The sequence below is a fragment of the Equus przewalskii genome, chromosome 7 (genome assembly GCF_037783145.1).
Source record: "Equus przewalskii isolate Varuska chromosome 7, EquPr2, whole genome shotgun sequence".
Lineage (NCBI taxonomy): Eukaryota > Metazoa > Chordata > Mammalia > Perissodactyla > Equidae > Equus > Equus przewalskii.
Window position 1 is genome coordinate 22,795,956 of NC_091837.1, and position 21,206 is coordinate 22,817,161.

Consider the following 21,206-nt stretch of genomic DNA (forward strand, 5'->3'; position numbering starts at 1 on the left):
TACTTGAACTTAGGTTAAGAGTACGTTTTCAGTAGTCAGAACTCAAACTGCGAATATCTTGATGGAATGAATTCAGATGAGCTGTTCTGACTTCCTGCCCCACCACTGTTCCCTTGACATCTGCAAATGGATTGTCAGATTGTGGTCATTGTTGTGGTTTTGTGTATGTGACTTGAGATGGGAATGTATTTTCAAAATGTTGGGTAAGTAGGAAAATGAGGATCTTTTTCTTTCCAGGCAGAGAACAGAAATATGAAGATGGAATTGCTTTGCTAAGGAATGCACTAGCTAATCAGAGTGACTGTGTTCTGCATCGGATCCTAGGAGATTTCCTTGTAGCTGTCAATGAGTATCAGGAAGCAATGGACCAGTATAGTATAGCACTAAGGTAGGCACCTAGCCTCCCGTGGGGGGAAGGTCGGTGAGGGGTAGAGGAGGCAGGGAACTGTGTAACAGGAACTCTGGAAACACACGCACTCTGTGCCCACAGTGGAAAACATAGTAATAGTAATGGTAGAAGAGTTATATGTGAATTCATGTCTAAAATTTTTTTCTTAAAGTATATTAACAACATTAAAGAACTGTTTCACTCATCACCAGCCCACACCACTATAACATCTGTCTTCATTTGTGTAGATCATCTTCCTGGCTTGCCCACACATATACATATTTTTATAGGGTTACATGTAGTATATATTTTATATTCTTTTTCAAATCAAAGTATTGTAAGTACTTTCCCATGTTTCTACCTGCTGTAGTAGTTAAGAACTTAAGCTCTGCAGTTTGAATACTACCTTCACCACATGTTATCTTGGGCAAGTTACTAACAGATTTCCTTGTCTATATCTACCTTATTAGGTATTAAATAATTAAATGAGGATTAAATGCTTATTCCATGTAAAGCTCTTAGCACTGTGCCTGGTACATAGTAAATACTAAATAAATAGTGGTATTCTTACTGCTTAATACAGAAGTGATTTCTTTGAGGGTTGTCTCTGTGTCTGTAAGGTTATGGTGAAGGCCTATTTTTAATCGAGTCTGATCACATCCATTTACTTATCAGCAGTTGAGCACGACTTGTATGCTTGGCATCTCAGCAACCACTGGGGATGCTGTGATTCCGGAGCTCTCAGTCTCAGACATGCAGACTGATCTATACCATGTGCTAAGTTCTTTCATAGCAGTCCCTAGAAGGCAAGGTGGGAGTCCAAAGGGCGGGGGGCCCTGCGTGTGGGTGAGAGCTGTATGGAAGGTTCCAGAGAAGAGGAGGTGTTACAAATCGGTCTACAGTTATTTAAGTAGGAACAGGATTCCGACATGGGTTTTATCTGCTTCTCACAAGCCCAGAAACAAGTGAGAAAATAAAATACCAGACTTGCATTAGAGGTGGGATTTGCTAGAGACTGGACACCTGCTGGCCTAGGTGGTGGTCACCAAAGGCAAGAGGAAAGATGGCTTAGGAGCCAAGAAAATAAATATTCTGGAGCCTCCGAGCTTTGAGGGTTTTGGCACGTGTAATGACTCTTAGCTGCTGCACTCGATTGTCTGAGGAGGGGTGGCTTTGGGTCCTGGGGACTAACCTAGGAGTTGACAAATCTGTTCGATTATAAGCGTGATGATTTTGGTTGACTACTGAAATGCTGATATGGTTTAATTATATCATAAGAACATGCAACAGTTTTACTCATAGAAAAATAACTTTTTTGTAACCCTGTAGCTTAAAAACCCGATACTGTTAAGAAATTTGAATTTTTCTGTTAATGGTTGTTTGCTACTTTTTCATTTGTGTTATCTAGTATCTTCCTCTAGCAGATTGCTAGACGTGATAAGTGTGAAAAGGTTTAAGAAATACATGGAGAAAAACTCAAATTGAGAATTGTAAAAATTAGGACAAGACGCCTTTTTTCACTTCTAGTGGTGGACTCCCTCGCTCTCACCTGTGGAACCGGAGTTGTTTGGAGAGGCCAGGCATTAGCAGCTTCTCTGTGACTGGGTGGTCATTTCACTGCCGCGCCAGGGAGATGACGCTTCAGCCAGCAAGAAACAAGGCAGAGATTCAGGCCTCTCCTTTGTTTTGTTGTCCCCTAGTTTGGACCCCAATGACCAGAAGTCTCTAGAGGGGATGCAGAAGATGGAGAAGGAGGAGAGTCCCACGGATGCCACTCAGGAGGAGGATGTGGACGACATGGAAGGGAGTGGGGAAGAAGGGGACCTGGAGGGCAGCGACAGTGAGGCGGCCCAGTGGGCTGACCAGGAGCAGTGGTTCGGCATGCAGTGAGGCTGGCGGCAGCTCCGTGGCCACACTGGCCTGCCCTGCTCTGAGCGCTTCCGTGGACTGAAGGAGCCCGTAGGAGCCTGCTCTCTGGGAGGACAATGATTCAGCATGTGATTGCAGCAGGGGTCTCTACCCCTTTGCTCCGTATTTCTAGTAATGACTTCGTTTTTAAAAACTGAGCCTGACCAACCTTCCACATATCTCCATCCTCCCTTGCTCCAGCCAGGGAGGACTGAGTGAGCACTCTGGGAGGCCACCAGATGTGCCCAGTGTTCTGGGACAGAGTGCTTTTTATACAACTAATTTCTACATCTGAAAACTCAAGGAATAGGTAGTGTTTTGTCTGTGATGTTGTGGATGGGTTTAAAGGAGTGACCAGTCAACCAGAGCAAGTGTGACATCTGCCAAGTCAGATAGCAGCACGAGCTGGCCCTTTCAGAGAGGGTTTCCTGTCCCAGAAGTCATCGTCCTGGGCTGTCCAAACTTCCCTAGTAACCTTGCTTCCTTCTGCAATGTTAGTAATGCCTTAAGCCGACAGTTGCTATTTTGCAGAACAATTTTCCAACTTGCTAATCTCGTAACTTGTCTATGAGCCTGGGCTGGGTCTGAGAAACAGGTGTGACCTAGAGCATGAACAGAGGCACACTTGGGGTAATTAACTAATAAAACTGTTTTTTGTACAGTAATGGTGTTGGGTTGATCAGAATGGAAACCCTTTGTAGATTTTTACTTTTTTTGGTCTCATACTCACAATACATTGATTCAGCCCCAGAATTATTTGCCATAAATAGACTCCCTTTCTTCCGAGAGTATTGGGAGCTGGGAGGATTGGGAACCTCAGGTAACACTGAGTTTGTTCATCCATTTGCTTTTTCAGTTCGTAAGTTTCCCTGGGCAAGAGTCTTTGGTCGGAGTTTAGACTAGTCTTTGCCCGGCTCAGTGAGCAGTGCTGAGATCCAGTTTCAGCATTCTGTCATGGGGTCAGCAGGGGGCTCATTCCCTGGGCTTGGGTGCTGGGAGACTTCAGCCATCCTTCCCCTTGTTTCTTAAGATGCGATGCCTTTGACTATATAGTTAACTTGGAGGCGAAGGGGAAGGATGGCACAGGTAACCTCAAATTCTCATTAAAGCAAAATTAGTTAGGGGCCGGCCCAGTGGTGTAGTGGTTAAGTTTGTGTGCTCTGCTTCGATGGCCCGGGGTTCGCCAGTTTGGATCCTGGGAGCGGACTCACACACCGCTCATCAGGCCACACTTTGGCAGGCATCCTGCATATAAAATAGAGATTAGCTCAGGGCCAGTGGTCCTCCGCAAAAGGAGGAGGATTGGTGGCTGATATTAGCTCAGGGCTAATCTTCCTCACCAAAACAAAACAAAAACAAAATTAGTCAAAGGTGATGCAAAATGTGATTTTGATGTAAATGGAAAGTTTGGAAGTCTAAGAACAATGGAAGTTTAGGAGCTCACATCATCTGATAACTGCCATTTAAAATAGGCAGAAAGTTACTGTTAGTGTCTTTCAGTATGAGACCCAAAGCCTGAGCAGCAGCATCTGATCGAGCAGTTTCTAAAGAGCCAGCAGGCCGTTGGGGTCATGCCAGGTGGATGGGCGGCCCAGAGAAGATGCTGCTCATTGGCCTTAGTCCTCTCTCCAGGATGCAGTCTCATGTCCTTCCTCAGCTCGCCTCTGAGCAGCTGTTACCAGTCAGTGCATTGGGAGAAAAGGCGAAAGCTTTTGCCATTTTCCTGGCTCGGGGAGGAAGCCCAGCTCCACCCTCCCAATCTTGTTCCTGCACGCCAGGCTCGTCACCATGACCCCTGAGATTCCCATGGGGTGAGGATGTGCCCTGGAGCCAGTCCCTGGGCATCACCTTCCGTCCGTACTGTCGTGGGCTGGTTCCCTCAGCTCTGCTGGGAGCCTCTACATCAATGTGGCCTGTCCATCCTAGGCCCCTCCATGCCAGTGACACCCTGGGCTGGATCCTTCAGGCCCCTCCCACCTGCAGTTCCAGTGTTTCCACCTTGAGAGGCTTGAGGTGACAGCCAGGTTGGAAGAGACAACTGAAGCCATGTTTTTAGAGCACCTGAGGTAGGACTGAAAACACTCTCGGTCCACGTCAAAGAATGGGAGGAGTTTGACTTGGAAGGTGCTGAAGACCTTGCCTGGTACTGCCACTGTCACTTGCTCTCACAAACAGAAAACCTCCCAGAAAGCAGGGAGAGAATCAGGCTGCTCAGCTCTGGCTGTCACACTGCGCAACCTGCCAGGAGACCAACCTGACGAGGGTCGGCTTCCCAGGTGCCCACGGTCACCACAGGTGCCTTCTAGCGTCGAGTTTCACACAGCCATGACGGGGATGTTTTAACTGATTTCTGTCATTCCCCCTGGCTTTGAGATTATGGCACAGGTTGGAATCAGAGACCAGGCTGAGTTCTAAGAGCCCCAACTCCCCCCATCCGAGCTGCAGGTCCCGGCCGCTTAGTTGGCCTTCGTGGCCTGGGCTCCACCTCTGCCTCGGGGCTGAGGCCTGAATGAGCCAGTGAGGAGTTCAGCCTCATGCCCATTGTGAAAGTCATTGCTTTCACCCGAGTAAATGCCAGATTGTTAGTCCTTCCCTAACAGGTACCAGGGACTGGTAGTATCTGAAGCCGCTGTGCCCTTCTCTCCTGGAGGCCCCTCAGCTGAGCAGGGAGGCTGGGTCCAAAGGAGATGTGCTCCCTGCCCTCCAACTTGAGCTTTCACACTCTGAAGCCCTGCTCTGTGCCAGGGACCTGGCAGATGTGGCCCTTACAGGGCTGATGGCAGGAGCTCTCCTTGCCAGGCTTACTTTGGGGGCCACACTCCTGCCATTGCATTCTTCCTCAGAGAATGAGGCCATCTTTTGCCCAAAATATAATTCTCAAACTTGAGCATGCGTTTCAATGATGCAGATTCCCAGGCCCAGCACCAGACTTTAATCCAGGGCCCAGGCCCAGGAGTCTGCATCCTTCCATCACTCCTGCCCTGACTTTCTATTCTAATGCAGGTGTTCCCTGTCCAAATATTGAGAAACTAGGGAGAGGGGGTTAGAGGGTGCTAGAGGCTGAAACCTGACCTCAGAGGGACCTGGGGGCTCCCACTCTGCAGCTGTCTGAGTGGAAGTAACTCCCATGCCCGGGCCTGCTCGCCAACCACCAGGTCGTGGGCACTGCCTGCTACACAGTGACCGCATTCTCTGCTGACAACAGGCAGTGAGCCTGACTCGACAAGCAGCTCACCACGTTCTCCGGGGAGAGCGGCCACAGCCCGGCTCGCCAGGAATCCCTGGCAGGGCCAGGGAGGGCCTGTAGAGGTAAGTGTCTTACTAAGGTTTTCCACTTACCTCAGGAGCCTCCCTGGCCCCAGGCAGTGGGAGGGAGCACCAGCCACCACCTCCCCTCTTGGGGCACAAAGGGCAGGCCTCTGTCTAGATGCTTCCGACCTGTCCCAGCTGCACCTGGGCCGCCACCAGCCCAGGCCACACCATGGTGTGTGAGGTTTTCCCAGATTGCTGTGGAAGATGTCAGTTGTTGGCAGCACAGCACATGTCACTGATTTCACAAACCAAACGGTGCCAGCCACACCAGGAATAAGCCAGAAGCCCCCAGGTGGGTCTCCTTAGCAGCCATTAAAATAGTTTAAAGATAGCAGAGTACCCTGATGCACTGCTGGCGGGAATGTACAGTGACACGGCCGCTGTGGAAACAGCCTGGAAGGTCTTCAGAAATTTAAATACTTACCGTATCATCCAGGCATTCCACTTCTGGGTACATATCCAGAAGAATTGAAGCAGGGTCTCAAACAAATATTTGCACATCCATGTTCACAGCAGCATTATTCACGATAGCCACAAGGTGGAAACAACCCGAGTGTCCATCCTTGGATGAATGGATAAACAAAATGTGTGTGCTTACAATGGAATAGTATTCACCCTTAAAAAGGACGAAAGTCCTGTCACTTGCTACAACGTGGATGAATCTTGAGAACATGCTGAGTGAGATAAGCCAGTCACAAAGCACAAATACTGTATGAATCCACTTAGATGAGGTACCTGGAGTAGTCAAATTCCTAGAGACAAAAGTGGAATGGGGGCACCAGGGGCTGGAGGGAGGGGCATGGGGAATTAGGGTTTAATGGGGACAGGTTTCCATTGGGAATATTGAGAAAGTTCTGGAGATGGATAGTGGTGATGGATGCACAACAGTGTGAGTGTACTTAATGCCACCGAACTGTACACTTAAAAATGGTTAAGATGGCGAATTTGTTATATATGTATAAACAGTAAAGAAATGGCCCATAACCCTGGCATCCAGTTAACCCCACTAACACATGCATTTGTCATACATATGTGTTATATAGACGTACATGGTGGGAAAAAATCAAGGAAAGAAAGGTGTAAAATTAAAAATACATGTATTTCCCAATCTCTACTGAATCCCAGTGTTTCTCTGCAAAATAAATTGTTTCTGGTACCACGTTTGGAAAAGCAGTTTCGAGCTTGTACCTAATGGTACGGATCTGTAAGTTAGACTAAAGTGGTCACGCTGTCACACTTAGAGTCCTGTCAGCAGTGTCAACCTACCCCTCCTCCTCCTCTGTCTCGACACTTCCTCAGATCCATGGAACGGTTTCTGTAACCCTTCTGCTATTGGTGGACAGTTGTTTCCAGTGGCGTATATAATTATTACAGTCTGCACTGTCATGAACATATTTTGGCATAATATTCCAAAGACAGGCAGAGGTTGAGTTGCTGGTAGTGAAACGTCTGGGTCTCAGTATGTGCATTTCAGGCTCTGAAGGGATGCTGTCAGGTTGCTCCCCAACAATGGGTGAGAGCGCTTATTTCCTGCGCCCTCACTGATGCTGCTGTCATCAAGTGTTTTTTTTTTGTTTTTTTTTTTAAGTGTTTTTGTTTTTTACCAGCCTTAGATATGAGAAATATTCCATCATTTTGAGTTGCTTGAACTGCTATTTCTTGAGCATTCATGTGGCCGGGCCATGAGGCAAGCCCTATGCACATGTTATCACATCTTAGCCTCACACCCCTGAGGCATGGGTGGAATTAGCCCCATTTCAAAGATGAGCAAACTGAGTCTGATGGTGAGTCTGATGGCTGTTTTTGTCTGTCTGGGATTCTAGCCCTGGAGCTTTAGTATGTTTTCAGTTGTGATGTCTACACAATTTTATAGTCTGTTAAAGAGGAAACAGGCCTCCCTAAGCGCACTTCGCCATTCCTCTGTGGTCCTCAGCCTTGCCGGATTTAGAGGCTGCCAGGCCTTCTGGCAAGGGCAGCACCATCACGACGTAGCTCCCACTGGCCACTTGGAAATCTTCCAGTGTCTGTCTCTTCATAAACAACACTCTGTGCTCACACTTTTTCCATCTTTGGGTAAATTCCCACGAGGCAGATTTCAGAGCGAAAGGGTATAATGATCTTTTTTGGAACTTTCAAGGGGGCGGGCTGGCTGGTCCTCCCTCTGTACAGTGAATCTGTAAGCCCAGGCCAGCCTTGCCGCCTCCCCCAGCTGCCCTTATCTACTCAGGGAGTCCAACCATTGGCTTCAGGTTAGGGATGAACCAGGAGCTCCCCAGTCGCTGAAACTCCCACCTCACTTCCCGTCACTGGAATTGGGAGCTTGTGGTGGACTCGGGTGAGGTCCGCCGAGGCCTCTGCTTTTGCTTTCTCATGCCTTGGGGATTTGGGAACTTTTCCCCCGTAGGTTAGCCCTTGGTGGCTCTGGATTGGGGAGTTTCCTGGGCTGAGGGAGGCTGTGCTTGACGAGGCATATTGTGTGTGGGAGGTGGTTGCTGACTGCTTGTGTCGTCTCCGAGTTCCCATCCTTCCTTCGGGGCCCCCTTGGAGGAATCCCACTGTCCTCACTAGAAGGGCTGAGCGTCTTGCAGGGAAGGACTCTCTCCACTACCAGGTGGAAGCCTCAGGTCGATGGCCTGTCACTGGCTGTGTGGCCATGGGCAGCTCTCTTAGCCTCTCTGTGCCTCCATGTTCCTTTGGAAGAGAGCTCAGAGAGTCACGTCCCCTCTCCCTGTTGTTGGTTGTGGGGGGCCTTGTGGCAGGGATATCAGCACTCAAGCCCTGGGGTGGGACGTGTAGGAGGGGAGTGGCTTCCCAGGGCTACACCTTGATCCTTTTGGGGTCAGTGGCCCTGTGGACGTGAGCCTTGCCCTGTGGTCCTCAGACTGGGCCCCCTTTGGCACTGGATCAACAGATTTGCCCTGAGCCTCCCTCAGAGGCACCTCTAGTCCTGCATGGGTCTCTGGCTCAGGGAAATTATTTTTAAATTTTTGGGTCATCTTTCACCCATGACCTCAGTGGTACCCAGACTGAAGCTCCATCCTTGGCGGGCTGAAACAAGTTGACCCCCATCAGCCCTGCGGGCCCAGGCTGCTTCTCACTCCCATGCTGCTACTTTGCTCAGCCTGACAGTGTGTGACGTGAAGGGACAGAGATGACCCCTATGGAGTGGTGGTCAAGCCAGCTTTCGACCAAGAGAGCAGCTTCTGTTAGCTCAGAGGAGGCTGGCGGGAGCCACCTCGGAGGTCAAGGCCGGGTGGAGAGCCCTAAGGAGGTCCGGGATAGCAGCCTCCTGCGGAGAATAATTCTGCCAGTGCGCCAGGGCCCAGAAACTGCCCAAAGGCCGGACAGGGATTTCTTCTGTTTTCTAATAAGAATGTAAAATTTGTGAAATATAGCATACGTATAGAAGTATATGAAAACACACGTAGTGTTTAAAGAACCACATAAAACACACATGTACACTCCACCCAGGACAAGAAATAGAATATTTCCACAATCCCAGAAGCCCCCTGTGTGCGCAAACCTGATCACGCCCACTCCCTCCCTCTTGCCCCCCGCCCTGCCCCCAGAGGGAGCCGCTGTTCTGAGTTTTGTTTGTATGCGTCCTTCATTCTCTGACCTTGGAAGTTCTGTGAACTGTGGGCAGATGGTGAGCTCGTTTTTCTCACCTGTAAAATAATACTGTTATTCTTCTTTTATTTTTAGTTTTACCATGTTTTTGTCCTAAACAACACATTTATTTGCTTGTTCTTGAACTTAATGTAAACGGAGTCATGTTGTCTGTATTTTTCCATGATATCTTTTGCTTAACATTATTTTAAAAGTTGATCCATATTAATATGCTATAACTTATTCATTTTTATTAATGGATGTTATTTCTAGAATAGTTTTAGATTTACAGAAAAATTGAGTAGATAGTACAGAGAGTTCCCATATACCCTGCACACAGTTTCTCCTATTTTTGACATCTTACATTAGTATGGTGCATTTATTACAATTAATGAAGCAATAGTGATACATTATTATCAACAAAAGTCCCTAGTTTATTCACATTTCCTTAGTTGTTACCTAATGTCCTTTTTCTGTCCCAGGATCCCACCCAGGACACATATTACGTTTACTCGTCATGTCTCCTTAGGCTCCTCTTGGCTGTGAGTTTCTCAGACTTTCCTGGTTTTTGATGACCTTGATGGTTTTGAGGGAGGACTGCTCAGTGACTTTGTAGGCTACCTCATTCATTTTTCATTGCTCTGTAACGTTCACCTGCATGGACGTAGTGCTCCCATCTTATTAACTCTGCCATGGATGGACATTTTAGTTGTTTTCAGTTTTTTCTTTCAAACAGCGCTGCTATACGTATTTTTGTGTCGTGTGGTGTGCATGAGCACACATTTCTGTAGGATTATCCCCAGAGGTGGAACTGCTGAGTGTGTAGGGTTTGTGCAGGTTCAGTTTTACCAGATATTGCCAAACTGTTTTCCAAAGAAGTTGTGCACATTTACATGTGTGCCCACGGTCCTTCATCCACTGCCTCACGGCATTGATATTGTCAAACCTTAATTTTCTCCAACACAGTGGCTATGAGATGAAGTAGTGATTATAATGCACATTTTTCTGTTTTATAACAAGATTGAACATCATTTCATGTTTAGGAACTATTTGTACTTCCTCTTCTGTGAATTTCCTCTCTTTGCCCACTTTTGTTATCTTTTTTCTTATTAATTCACAGAAGTTCTTTATGTATTCTAGATACAATTCAGAATATGACTTGCAAGTATATTCTTCCAGGTTATGGCTTGCCTTTTCATTCTCTTCTGGTTAGCAGACCTGTTAATCTTTGCATTAGCAGATTTTAATGTAGCTGAATTTAATCTTTTTCTTTCTTCCTTTTTTTTTTTTAGTTTACTTTAGATTTTTTTGTCTTTGTTTTCCTTTTTCTCCCCAAAGCCCCCCAGTACATAGCTGTATATTCTTTGTTGTGGGTCCTTCTAGTTTTGGCACGTGGGACGCTGCCTCAGCGTGGTTTGATGGGCAGTGCCATGTCCACGCCCAGGATTCGAACCAACGAAACACTGGGCCGCCTGCAGCGGAGCGTGCGAACTTAACCACTCAGCCGCGGGGCCAGGCCCCTCTTCTTCTTTATTTTTTTTTTGAGGAAGATTAGCCCTGAGCTAACATCTGCCACCAATCCTCCTCTTTAGCTGAGGAAGACTGGCCCTGAGCTAACGTCCATGACCATCTTCCTCTGTTTCATATGTGGGACACCTGCTACAGCATGGCTTGACAAGCAGTGCATAGGTCCGCACCCGGGACCTGAACCGGCGAACCCCAGGCCACTGAAGTGGAATGTGCGAACTTAACCACTGCGCCACCAGGCCGGCCCCACTAATCTTTTTCTTTATGGTTGTATTTTCTAATTCTTAAAAAATCCTTCCCTTGGGGATGGCCTGGTGGTGCAGTGGTTAAATGCACATGTTTCACTTCAGTGGCCCGGGGTTCATCAGTTAGGATCCCGGGTGCGGACATGGCACCGCTTGGCAAGCCATGCTGTGGCAGGCGTCCCACATATAAAGTAGAGGAAGATGGGCATGGATGTTAGCTCAAGGCCAGTCTTCCTCAGCAAAAAGAGGAGGATTGGCAGTGGATGCTAGCTCAGGGCTAATCTTCCTTTAAAAAAAACAAAAAAATCCTTCCCCATCCCAAGGTCAAAAATATATTCTCCTATATTGTATGGTATGAGGTAGGGATCCCCTTTTATTGATTTGTGTGTGTGTGTGTGAGGAAGATTGGCCCTGAGCTAACATCTGTGCCCATGTTCCTCTATGTTGCATGTGGGACGCCCCTACAGCAAGGCTTTGTTGAGTGGTGTAGGTCTGCGCCTGGGATCCAAACCTGCGAACCCCAGGGTGCCGAAGTGGAGCGTGCCAAACTTAACCACCATGCCACCTGATTTTTTAATTTATGTTTAAACATACTAAACCACCAGTCATTGAAAAATTACTTGCTTTGCCCACTGATCTGTAATGCCATCTGGGTCAAAAATCAGGTGTTTGTAGAACACCTCTGTTTCTGAGCTCTCTCTCCTGCACCATTGGTCGGTTTTTCTATCCCAGCACCCATGGCTGCACTCTTGATTACTATAGCTTTATAAAAGTTACTCATGTTTGGAAGAGCAAGACCCCTTGACCTTATCCTTTTTTAGCACTGTTTTGACTATTCTTAGCTCCTTGTACTTCCATAAAATTGTTAGTATCAGATGGTCTAATATATTATTTAAGTTAGATTCACAATTTTCAAAAGGGCGTATGGTGAAATTTCCCCATCCTGCCTTTCTTCTTCCAGTTTCCTCCCCAAAAGCAAGCATAGTTACTAGATTGTGTATTTTTCCGGAAATAATTTGAAATTGCATAAGTTTGTGTGTGTATACCACCCCCCTTTGTGTAGTTGCGTAGTTCATCAGCAGAGTTTCTTTAAAAAGTAAACTCTCAGTTTTCATTGAAATCTGTTTCTTAACAGTTTATGATTTATAAATTTCAGAGATATAAACATTAAACTGTACATTTTTAGTCCTGAAACAAGGCATTTTGAGTAGAACTTACAAAATATGTTTTATAATTTCCACTAACTCTGATGGAAAAGTAACCAATGTCAGCCTCCGAAGCACTGCTGGCTGCCTCCTGGCCGTCTTTGTCTCTTCCGGCTGCAGGAATCACAGTTCAAAACAGGAACACCTGGGTCGTGCTGAAATCGCTCTTTCAGACAGAGAGCAGCAGGAATCACATGCTTAGTGAACTCTCATAATGGTATTATTGGTTATATTTGGGGTTGACTATTATCTTCTATTATCCTTCCTATTAGTTCTTTTCAGGTTTCCTTCATTTTTTCCTTCTGTTGATTTGTTAGTCTTGCCTCCATTTCTGTCTTTTGGTGGTCGCCCTACAATAGCAACATCCTTCCCCGTATATTTACGTCTGAAGCAGCCGGGCTCCTGGCCCAGCTCCTGCGGATCACTCAGACTGTTTACCTTGTCCCCATCTAGAACTTCCCGGAGCTTGAGTCTGCTGGGGAAGAACTCTCAGTTTTTGTTTGTCTGAAAACGTCTTTATTTTACCTTGATTCTTTAAATACTGCATATTTTCTCCAGGTTTAGAATTCTAGGTTGCCAGTGATTTCTTGCAGCACATGAAGCTGTCATTCTCCTGTTTTCTGGCCTCCACTGACTATTGTGAAGTCAGCAGGGATCTGTTACTCCCTTACAGGTAGTGCCTTTTTTTTTTTCCCATTGCTGCTTTTAAGATTTTTCTCTTTGCTTTTCTGCACCTCACTATACTAGGTCTGGGGCTGGATATCTTTTTATTTATCCTGTTTGGGATTTATTGGGATTCCTTTTTTTTTTGAAGAAGAAGATTAGCCCTGAGTTAACTACTGCCAATCCTCCTCTGTTTGCTGAGGAAGACTGGCCCTGAGCTATCATCTGTGCCCGTCTTCCTCTACTTTATACGTAGGACACCCACCACAGCATGGCTTTTGCCAAGCGGTGCCATGCCCGCACCCAGGATCCGAACCGGCAAACTCTGGGCCACTGAGAAGCGGAATGTGTGAACTTAACCGCTGAGCCTCCTGGCTGGCCCCTTGTTGGGATTCTTGCATCTGTGGATTGCTGTCTTTAATCAGTTCTAGAGAATTCTCAGCCATTATCTCTTCAAATAAAACCCCTCTCATACTTGTCTTCTGAAACTATGATAAAATGTATGTTTGACTTTGTCACCTTTCTCAGTTTATCTTCCAGGTTTTTCAACCTTTCTTCCATATTTTCTAACTTTCTTTTCCTGTCTCCACTGCATTCTGGATAATATCTTCTCATCTGTCCTCCACTTCCTTATTCTGCTGTGTCCACTGTGGTGCTACACCCATCCAGCCATCAAGTTTTTAATTTTGGTGATTGTACTTTTCAGTTCTAGGATTCCGTTTAATTTTCATAGCTGCTATGTTCACTTTTTATCATTTCCTGTCTCCTGCAGATTTTCAAGCATGTCTATTTTTCTTTAAACAAAGCGAGCATGGATGTTTTATGATCTGTATCTTACATAATCATGGACTGCACAACGACATTTCAGTCAACGACAGACTGCATATACTACAGTGGACCCCTAAGATTAGTACCACACAGCCTAGGTGTGTAGGTAGGTGCTACCATCTAGGTTTGTGTAAGTGCCCTCTCTGATGCTCACACAACAATGAAGTCACCTGAGAACGCATTTCTCAGGACGTACACTGGTCAAGTGACACATGACCCTACTTTCAATATGTGAAATCTGGATGAGTTTGTAATGTTTAATTTCGCTGGCTCTCACTCATGGTTCCCTGTTTTTTTGTGTACTTGGTTATCTTTTACTGGGTGCTGCTTTGAGAAATAATTGTGTAGATCTCCCAAGACCTGAAATGAAGGTGCCTCCCTCTAGAGAGGATGTACATTTATTTCTGCCTGGTGCTCAGGGGTACTGCCAGCGGCTTTCAGTTCATGCCTCGAGCTTCCACAGGCCACCCCCAGGATGTGGCTGGGGCTGTAGACCCTCGAGAGCCCATGTCGACGCTCTCTCGAGGGTGTGCACGTTCTTCTGGTTCTGCTCGGCACCGAGGCAACGCTGCTCAGTGTCATTTGAGTTTTGGGAAAGGGCGGGTTCCCTTCTGGTTCACCCTCACACTGAGGTGTTGGTCCTCCGGGGTCACAGCTCAGTGTCCTCTGAGACTTCCCACTTCTGCTGGGCCCTGGATTTTGACTGTGCCTTTTCGCTCTGTGAGCCCTCAAACCCTCACTTGTTTCACAGCTTAGTTTATGTGGATAGGTAGATGCCACGGGGGAAAAGTGACTGTGGATGCTCTGATTCTCTCTCTTAGATTTTGGCCTGGAGATTCTGTACTAACTTGTAGTTCTTTGATTCTTCTATGAAGATTTCAAAAAATATTTATCTCAGGGCCAGCCCCATGGCCAAGTTCTCGCACTCCGCTTCGGCGGCCCAGGGTTTCGCTGGTTCGAATCCTGGGCGTAGACATGGCACCACTCATCAAGCCATGCTGAGGAAGCATCCCACATGCCACAACTAGAAGGACCCACAACTAAAATATACAACTATGTACTGGGGGGATTTGGGGAGAAAAAGCAATAAAAAATGTTTATCTCAGCATTTTAAAATAAAGTTTTTATTTTAGAATATTTTTAGACTTATGAAAAACTGAGCAGATAGTACAGAAGGTTCCCACATACCCCAGACCCAGTTTCTCCTGTTATTGATATTTTACAACAATATGGTACATCTGTCACGATACTTACACAGTATTATGGGCCAAGATTTATACATTATTATTAACTAACATCCATAGTTTATTTGGACTTCGTTAGTTTTTTTTTTTTTTTTTTTGGAAGATTAGCCCTGAGCTAACTGCTGCCAATCCTCCTCTTTTTGCTGAGGAAGACTGGCCCTAAGCTAACGTCCGTGCCCATCTTCCTCTGCTTTATATGTGGGACGCCTGCCACAGCATGGCTTGCCAAGCGGTGCCATGTCCGCACCCGGGATCTGAACCAGCGAACCCTGGGCCGCTGAAGCGGAACGTGTGCACTTAACCAGGCCAGCCCTGGATTTCCTTAGTTTTTGCCTCTTTCTGTTCCAGGATCCTATCCAGGACACCGTATTACGTTTGGTCATTTCGTGTCTTTAGGCTCCTCTTGGCTTTGACAGTTTTGGACTTTCCTTGTTTTTGATGACCTTAACAGTTTTTACTGGTCAGGTATTTTGCAGAACCTTTTGGGATTGGTCAGATGTTTTCTTTTTGATTAGACAGAGGTTATGTGCTTTTGGGAAGAAGACCACAGGTAAAATGCCATTCTCATCACTTCATGTCAAAGGTACATCATCTCAAGATGACGTCACTTGGCTGAGGTAGTGTCTTGGCAGGTTTCTCCAGTGGGGGTTATTTTTACCCACGTCCACACTGCATGTACTCTTTGGAAAGAAGTCACTCTGTGCAGCACACACCTAAGGAACGGGAGTAATGCTTCACTTCCTTGAGGGCAGAGGATCTACAGAAATTACTTGGAATTCTTCTGCATGGGGAAATTCTAGTCTCTCCCCCTTATTTATATCAGTATAGACTCATGGATATTTATGTTATACTGTGGATTATGATCCAATACTACTTTATTCTGTTGCTCAAATTGTTCCAGCTTTGGCCATTGAGAGCTTTTTCAGTTGGCTTCTGTGTCCCTTTGACATAACCCTATCTTTTAACATTATTTTTTAAAATTTATTTTATTTGTTTTATTATTATTTCTTTTGCTGAGGAAGATTTGCCCCGAGCTAACCTCTGTTGCCAATCTTCCTCTGTTCTGTATGTGGGTTGCCACCACAGCATGGCTACCAACAAATGGTGTGGGTCTGTGCCTGGGAACCAAACCTGGGTTGCCGGAGATGATCATGCTGAACTTAACCACTAGGCCACAGGGTTGGCCCATTTGTGTTTTTCAGTACTTCTTTACCTTCTGGCACTACAGTGTTCTCCAGGCATGTGTTGTACGTTTTATCCCCCAGCCCTAGAATCAGCCATCGTCAATGGAGACTCAGCCATTTCTCCAAGGAGACTTGATTCCTTTTATTGGGAAATGGTATTAGAAACCTAAAACTGGGAGCTAAGTGTGCTCATTGCTAGGAGTGTTCCTGCTTCTAGGCCCTCCCAGCTGACGGTGCAAGGAAATACACATAACCATAAATATTTCTCTACAGAATCATCTGTATTGGTATGAAGCCAAATATGCATTCATCCTGGTGTCTCCAACTGTAATTCATTACCATGTGGATCGTTCTAGCCTTCTCCCCTGGCTTATCTGTAACCTCTCATGCCAATAGTAAGAAAACTGGCTCCCACCACGTGCCATCTATATCACAGTGTCTTCAGCAACTATCTGCAGCAACTACCTGGAACTTTCCATAACTTCCTCCTGTTTTTTAAAATGCGTGGTAGAATATTATACAAACTGCTCTGTATTTGAATATTCCACTGGGCAGACAGCATATATTGACACCATCCCTTGCTAGTTTGCACAGATCTGCTTTGTGGTGTTGAATGGCTGTGTAATACTCCATGGCGTGAATGTTCTTAGTTTAGTCAACATCTTGCCTATTGACGGGCATCCAGGTTGTTTTGCTACAACGGTGCAGCAGGATTACGTTTGTTTTGGGGAACATGTGGGAGGATTTCACCAAAGTGAAGTGCTTGATCTAAGGCTATGGATGTTAAAAAAATCTCTGATACCGTCAAATTACCTTCCAGAGACTGGCTATTTTATACTCTTACCATCAGCACGAGTGCCTGGTTCCTAATGCCAGCTGTGAAGGAGAGATGAATGTCAAACTTTGATCTTTGCCAATTACACGTGAAGGGAAGTCACTCTTCATTACGTGTGTAACACAAATCCATTTTCCTAACTCTAGAGAGGGGTATTCTATGAAATTTTTACATTTTTATGTAGTCAGTTATTCACTACTCTTCCAGGATTTTGTGTCATGCTTAGAAAGGCTTTTTATTTTCCATATTTTCTCCATGTACTTTTATTTTTATGGTTTACTTAAAAAAAGAATCTCAGACATGCAAGCAGGCATAATGGACACCTGCACGCAGAGCACCCAAGCATTACTGAGAGGCGAAGCCCTGCCCTCCCTCCACCCTCCCTCCTCCCTCCCCTCCTCCCTCCTGGAGCCAACCACTACCCAACGCGCCGTTTCCCATCCCTGTGGCTGGTCTCTGCGAGCTGCTACTGATCCGTTCGCTACTACTCCATGCAGAGGTGAGGAGCTGGCAGTCAAACATAAATCCACCTCGTAACTGGTTAGCCAACTGTGTTTGTGTGGGCGACTTTCTCACAAAGGAAGCTGTGTGTTAACCTTCTGGTGCACTTACCTTAGCACAGACGGGCGCTGGCCCGTGGGCCAGGTTAGAGACTGTCACGTAGTATTATTTTGCATATTTTGAACTTGATATATACACTGCACTTATTTTCACTGTGTGTGTGTGGGAATTTCTGTTGATACCTGCAGTTCTAATTTATTAATTTTCCTTGCTGCTGTGATTTGAACATGCCTCAAATGTACTTATCCATTTTTTTGCTGCTGTTGGTCATTCAGATTGTTTCCAATGCTTTTTTTCTTTTTAAAGATTGGCACCTGAGCTAACAACTGTTAGCAATCTTTTTTCCCTTCTACTTTTTCTCCCCAAATCCCCCCAGTACATAGTTGCATATTTTAGGTGCAAGTCCTTCTAGTTATGGCATGTGGGACACCGCCTCAGCATGGCCTGATGAGCGGTGCCATGTCCACACCCAGGATCCAAACCAGTGAAACCCTGGGCCGCTGAAGCGGAATGTGCGACCTTAACCACTCGGCCACGGGGCTGGCCTCCTCCGATGCTTTGTTTGTGTTTTTGGAGGGGAAGATTTGCCCTAAGCTAACATCTGCTAACCTCCCCCTGCCCACCAAAGCTCCAGTACATAATTGTGTATAGTTCTAAGTCCTTTTGGTTTTTCTATGTGAGCCACTGCCACAGCATGGCTACTGACAGACAAGCGGTGTAGTTCTGCACCCAACCAAATCCAGGTCACTGAAGCAGAGTGTGCTGAACTTTAACCACTAGGCCATAGGGCTGGCTCTCCACTGCTGTTCTTTTATAAACATCGTGGTACAGCTCTTGCAGCACACGTGAGGAATTTTCTAAGGTAAATCTAGGAATGGACCCGCTGGCTTGTCTGTTCAGAGCATCTGTAAATTTGTTAGCTGATACCCAGTTGTTCTACCATGTAAGGAGGGCCCATTCTCTGCATCCTTGGTATTAGAAGACCCATTTTTTTGGTCAGTTGATAGGCACAAATGGTAGCTCACTGTGATTTTAATTTGTGCATTTGAACATCTTTTTGTATTTAATGGTTTATACCATTTAGCCATTTTTCTTTTGGAAGGTAGTTTAATTTTTCAAATCTTTTGATCCATTTGCAAATGATTGGGTGTAAGAGATACAGCCATATTTTTCCCAAGATGACCACTGACGTAACGAACAACCCAACTTTTACCTACTAAGCCGCAACACCTTCCTCAAATTGTTTATTGAACGACTACAGCTTTATGTTCCAGAGGTTTGGTCTACTTCCTTGCTATTCTTCCTTCGTTAGAATCAGTCTGATTAAAATGCCTGTTGGATTTTCATGTATCATTAATACAGGCATTATTTATCATTCACATCAAGGTATCAGTTGCCCTGATTAAACTCTCCTAAGAACAAGATGTTCCCACTGACCCAACGTGACCCTTGCTTGCTGCTTTTTGCTCACTCCTAGGCATTCTCCCTTCTCTTGTCTGATGGCAGCGACCCTCCAGAACAGTGCTAACTAGTGGGCAGAGTGGACGGTGAGTGGAATTCTGGTGTTTCAATAGCTCTGCCTTATTTTTCATTATGTTGTAGTATCCGTAATTCCCCTAAGTCTTTTTCTTTAAATCAAGGATGGATGTTAAATTTTATCAAATATTTTTGCCATATCTAGAGTCAACAGGACTTGTATTTGTTATGAGGCTTATATAATCAACTTACAGAATCACCCAACTATCACTGCATCCCTGCTTCTTCTTTGTGATATAAGAACCATCTTTCTGAATTTAGAAAACAGAGAACTGCCCCCCAAACCCAGCCCTCTCAGATGAGCACTAAATAGCCATCAAGTGAATGATTCCAGTACCTGCTTCAGTTCTTTCCTGTATCTATTAACGACAGGAATGTAGAATTTTACATTTTGCATCTGAACAGTATTACAAGCATTTCTCCATTGCTGCAGTCTCTACACTGCTGACAACTTTTTAATCATCTTAATTACCTCTGAAAAACCCACTGATGACACTCAGCTTTCCTCACGCTTGAGGGTGGACAGTGGAGCCAGGGAAGGAGTATTTCATAGATCTTGTGTCACACCAGACCTTCTACCACCCTGCTCTCCTACCCAGAAAGTCAAGTCCAAGAACTTCTGTTTTTTTTAAAAAAATCATTCATTTATTTATTTGGTGAGGAAGATTGTCCCTGCGCTAACATCCATGTCAATCTTCCTCTACTTTGCACGCAGGCCGCACAGCATGGCTTGATGAGTGGTGTATAGGTCTGCGCCCAGGATCCGAACCCACAAATCCTAGGCCACCGAAGCAGAGTGCACAAATGCAACCAGCAGGCCACAGGGCTGGCCCCAGCTTCCTGTTTTTTAAATCCATATGAGGGGCACACTGCTCAGGGCACAGGCTGGGGCCCTCAGTGTACAGCACCCGCCCCCCCCCCCCCCCCCCCCGCACAACAGTAGACACACACTGGACTTATCGTAGAATAGATTTATTTACCTGAAACCATGTCTGTGCAATGCTTTTTGTTACCAGCACAGAAATAAACAACTGACGTCTATTTACAGTCTAAAGTCAAACATGCGTTGTGATAAGTTGACGTTTAGCATTTTATTAAGATAAATGCATCACAATATTTGTATTGCACCAACATCTGTCTACTGCTTCTGATTTCATTAAATAAGTTACATTTAATACAGTGCAAAATAGCTGTTTGCACACTCAGAAAAATAACTGAAGTTATGAACTGAAGGCCTACATTTTAACCATTTAACACCTGTAGTGTTTTCAATAAATTTATAAATAAGCAAACTGTACAGGGCCAATTAAAAAGTAGCATGTTTCAATGACACCACAGAGAAGTCTGGCTACTTACAACTGAAGGCATGCATTACAATTTAATATTGTACATTTATATAAACTATGACATTTTGTACAGAGAAATATGGAGCCTTGGCTGATGGCTTCTAAGTTCTTGGATAAGGTTTCAAAACCTCATTCTTCTTGCAGCAAAGAAACCAAAATTCTCTGGAGAGGCTTTCTGATTCATTAAGCTAAATTATACATTTATAATTATTATTTTGATTTAAAAGCTAAAAACCCCATTGGTAATATGCGTCTCCTCCACATAGCACACAATGAGTTGGGGACTTTTTTCTACTTTTCGTTTCCCCCAACATCAATCATGCAGAGGGCTGGCAGATGTGTTGCTAAAAACGTACATGCACGCAACCGAACACCCTTATATTTCTGCAAAATGGTTTAGGAAGCGGTTACTCCAGTATTGCTGAAAAGGAAAGAGACAGGAAATCAGCTTTATGAAATATGGGGAGGAAATGTCAGAATAACTATTTAAGACTAAGATTAATAGTGACAGATGAAAAGGAATGTTGTTTGATCTTTTAAGATTTTAAGACCAGGATTTCTGATTAACTGCCTCTGAGGAGTTGCCCACACAGGGGGCAGTGGCTCAGCAATACAGACCCTTCGTTGTCCGGCTACAGAGCAAAGGCTGCCCCTGGCTCACAGGAGCATCCCAGCAGGCAGACACTGGCCTGCTCCTGGCGTAACAGAAGTGAGATGGGCAAGAGGAGAAGTTCCTGGTTAGCAGTGCAGAGGGTAAGGAAGACGAAGCAGCAGTGAGTAGTGTAGCAATCAGCGCCAAGCCTCTAGCGCCCTGC

The 21,206-nt window shown here is 45.5% G+C and overlaps 2 protein-coding genes across 14 annotated transcripts in view; one reads left to right on the forward strand and one right to left on the reverse strand.

The window, feature by feature from the left end:
- The window catches only part of ANAPC7 (anaphase promoting complex subunit 7), a 69,206-nt gene that overhangs the window by 17,767 nt on the left and 30,233 nt on the right, over positions 1-21,206 (forward strand). For 5 of the 12 annotated variants that reach the window (XM_008508334.2, XM_070628986.1, XM_070628984.1 and 2 more), the window contains 2 exons: positions 238-388; positions 2,089-2,961. In XM_008508334.2, the coding sequence (XP_008506556.1) occupies positions 238-388; positions 2,089-2,278 (341 nt within the window). In that variant the 3' untranslated portion in view covers positions 2,279-2,961. Of the gene's footprint in view, positions 1-237; positions 389-1,915; positions 2,962-18,986; positions 19,057-19,760; positions 20,423-21,206 lie in introns of those variants that run through there. The other 7 variants (XM_008508326.2, XM_070628983.1, XM_008508357.2 and 4 more) reach the window with 3 other exon arrangements.
- ATP2A2 (ATPase sarcoplasmic/endoplasmic reticulum Ca2+ transporting 2) overlaps positions 20,002-21,206 on the reverse strand; it is a 58,899-nt gene continuing 57,694 nt past the window's right edge. For both annotated transcript variants that reach the window (XR_011542422.1, XM_070628980.1), the window contains exon 21: positions 20,002-20,812. Coding sequence is in view for 1 of the 2 variants with exons in the window: in XM_070628980.1 (XP_070485081.1) it covers positions 20,799-20,812 (14 nt within the window). In the remaining variant the exon portion in view is untranslated. The remainder of the gene's footprint in view (positions 20,813-21,206) is intronic.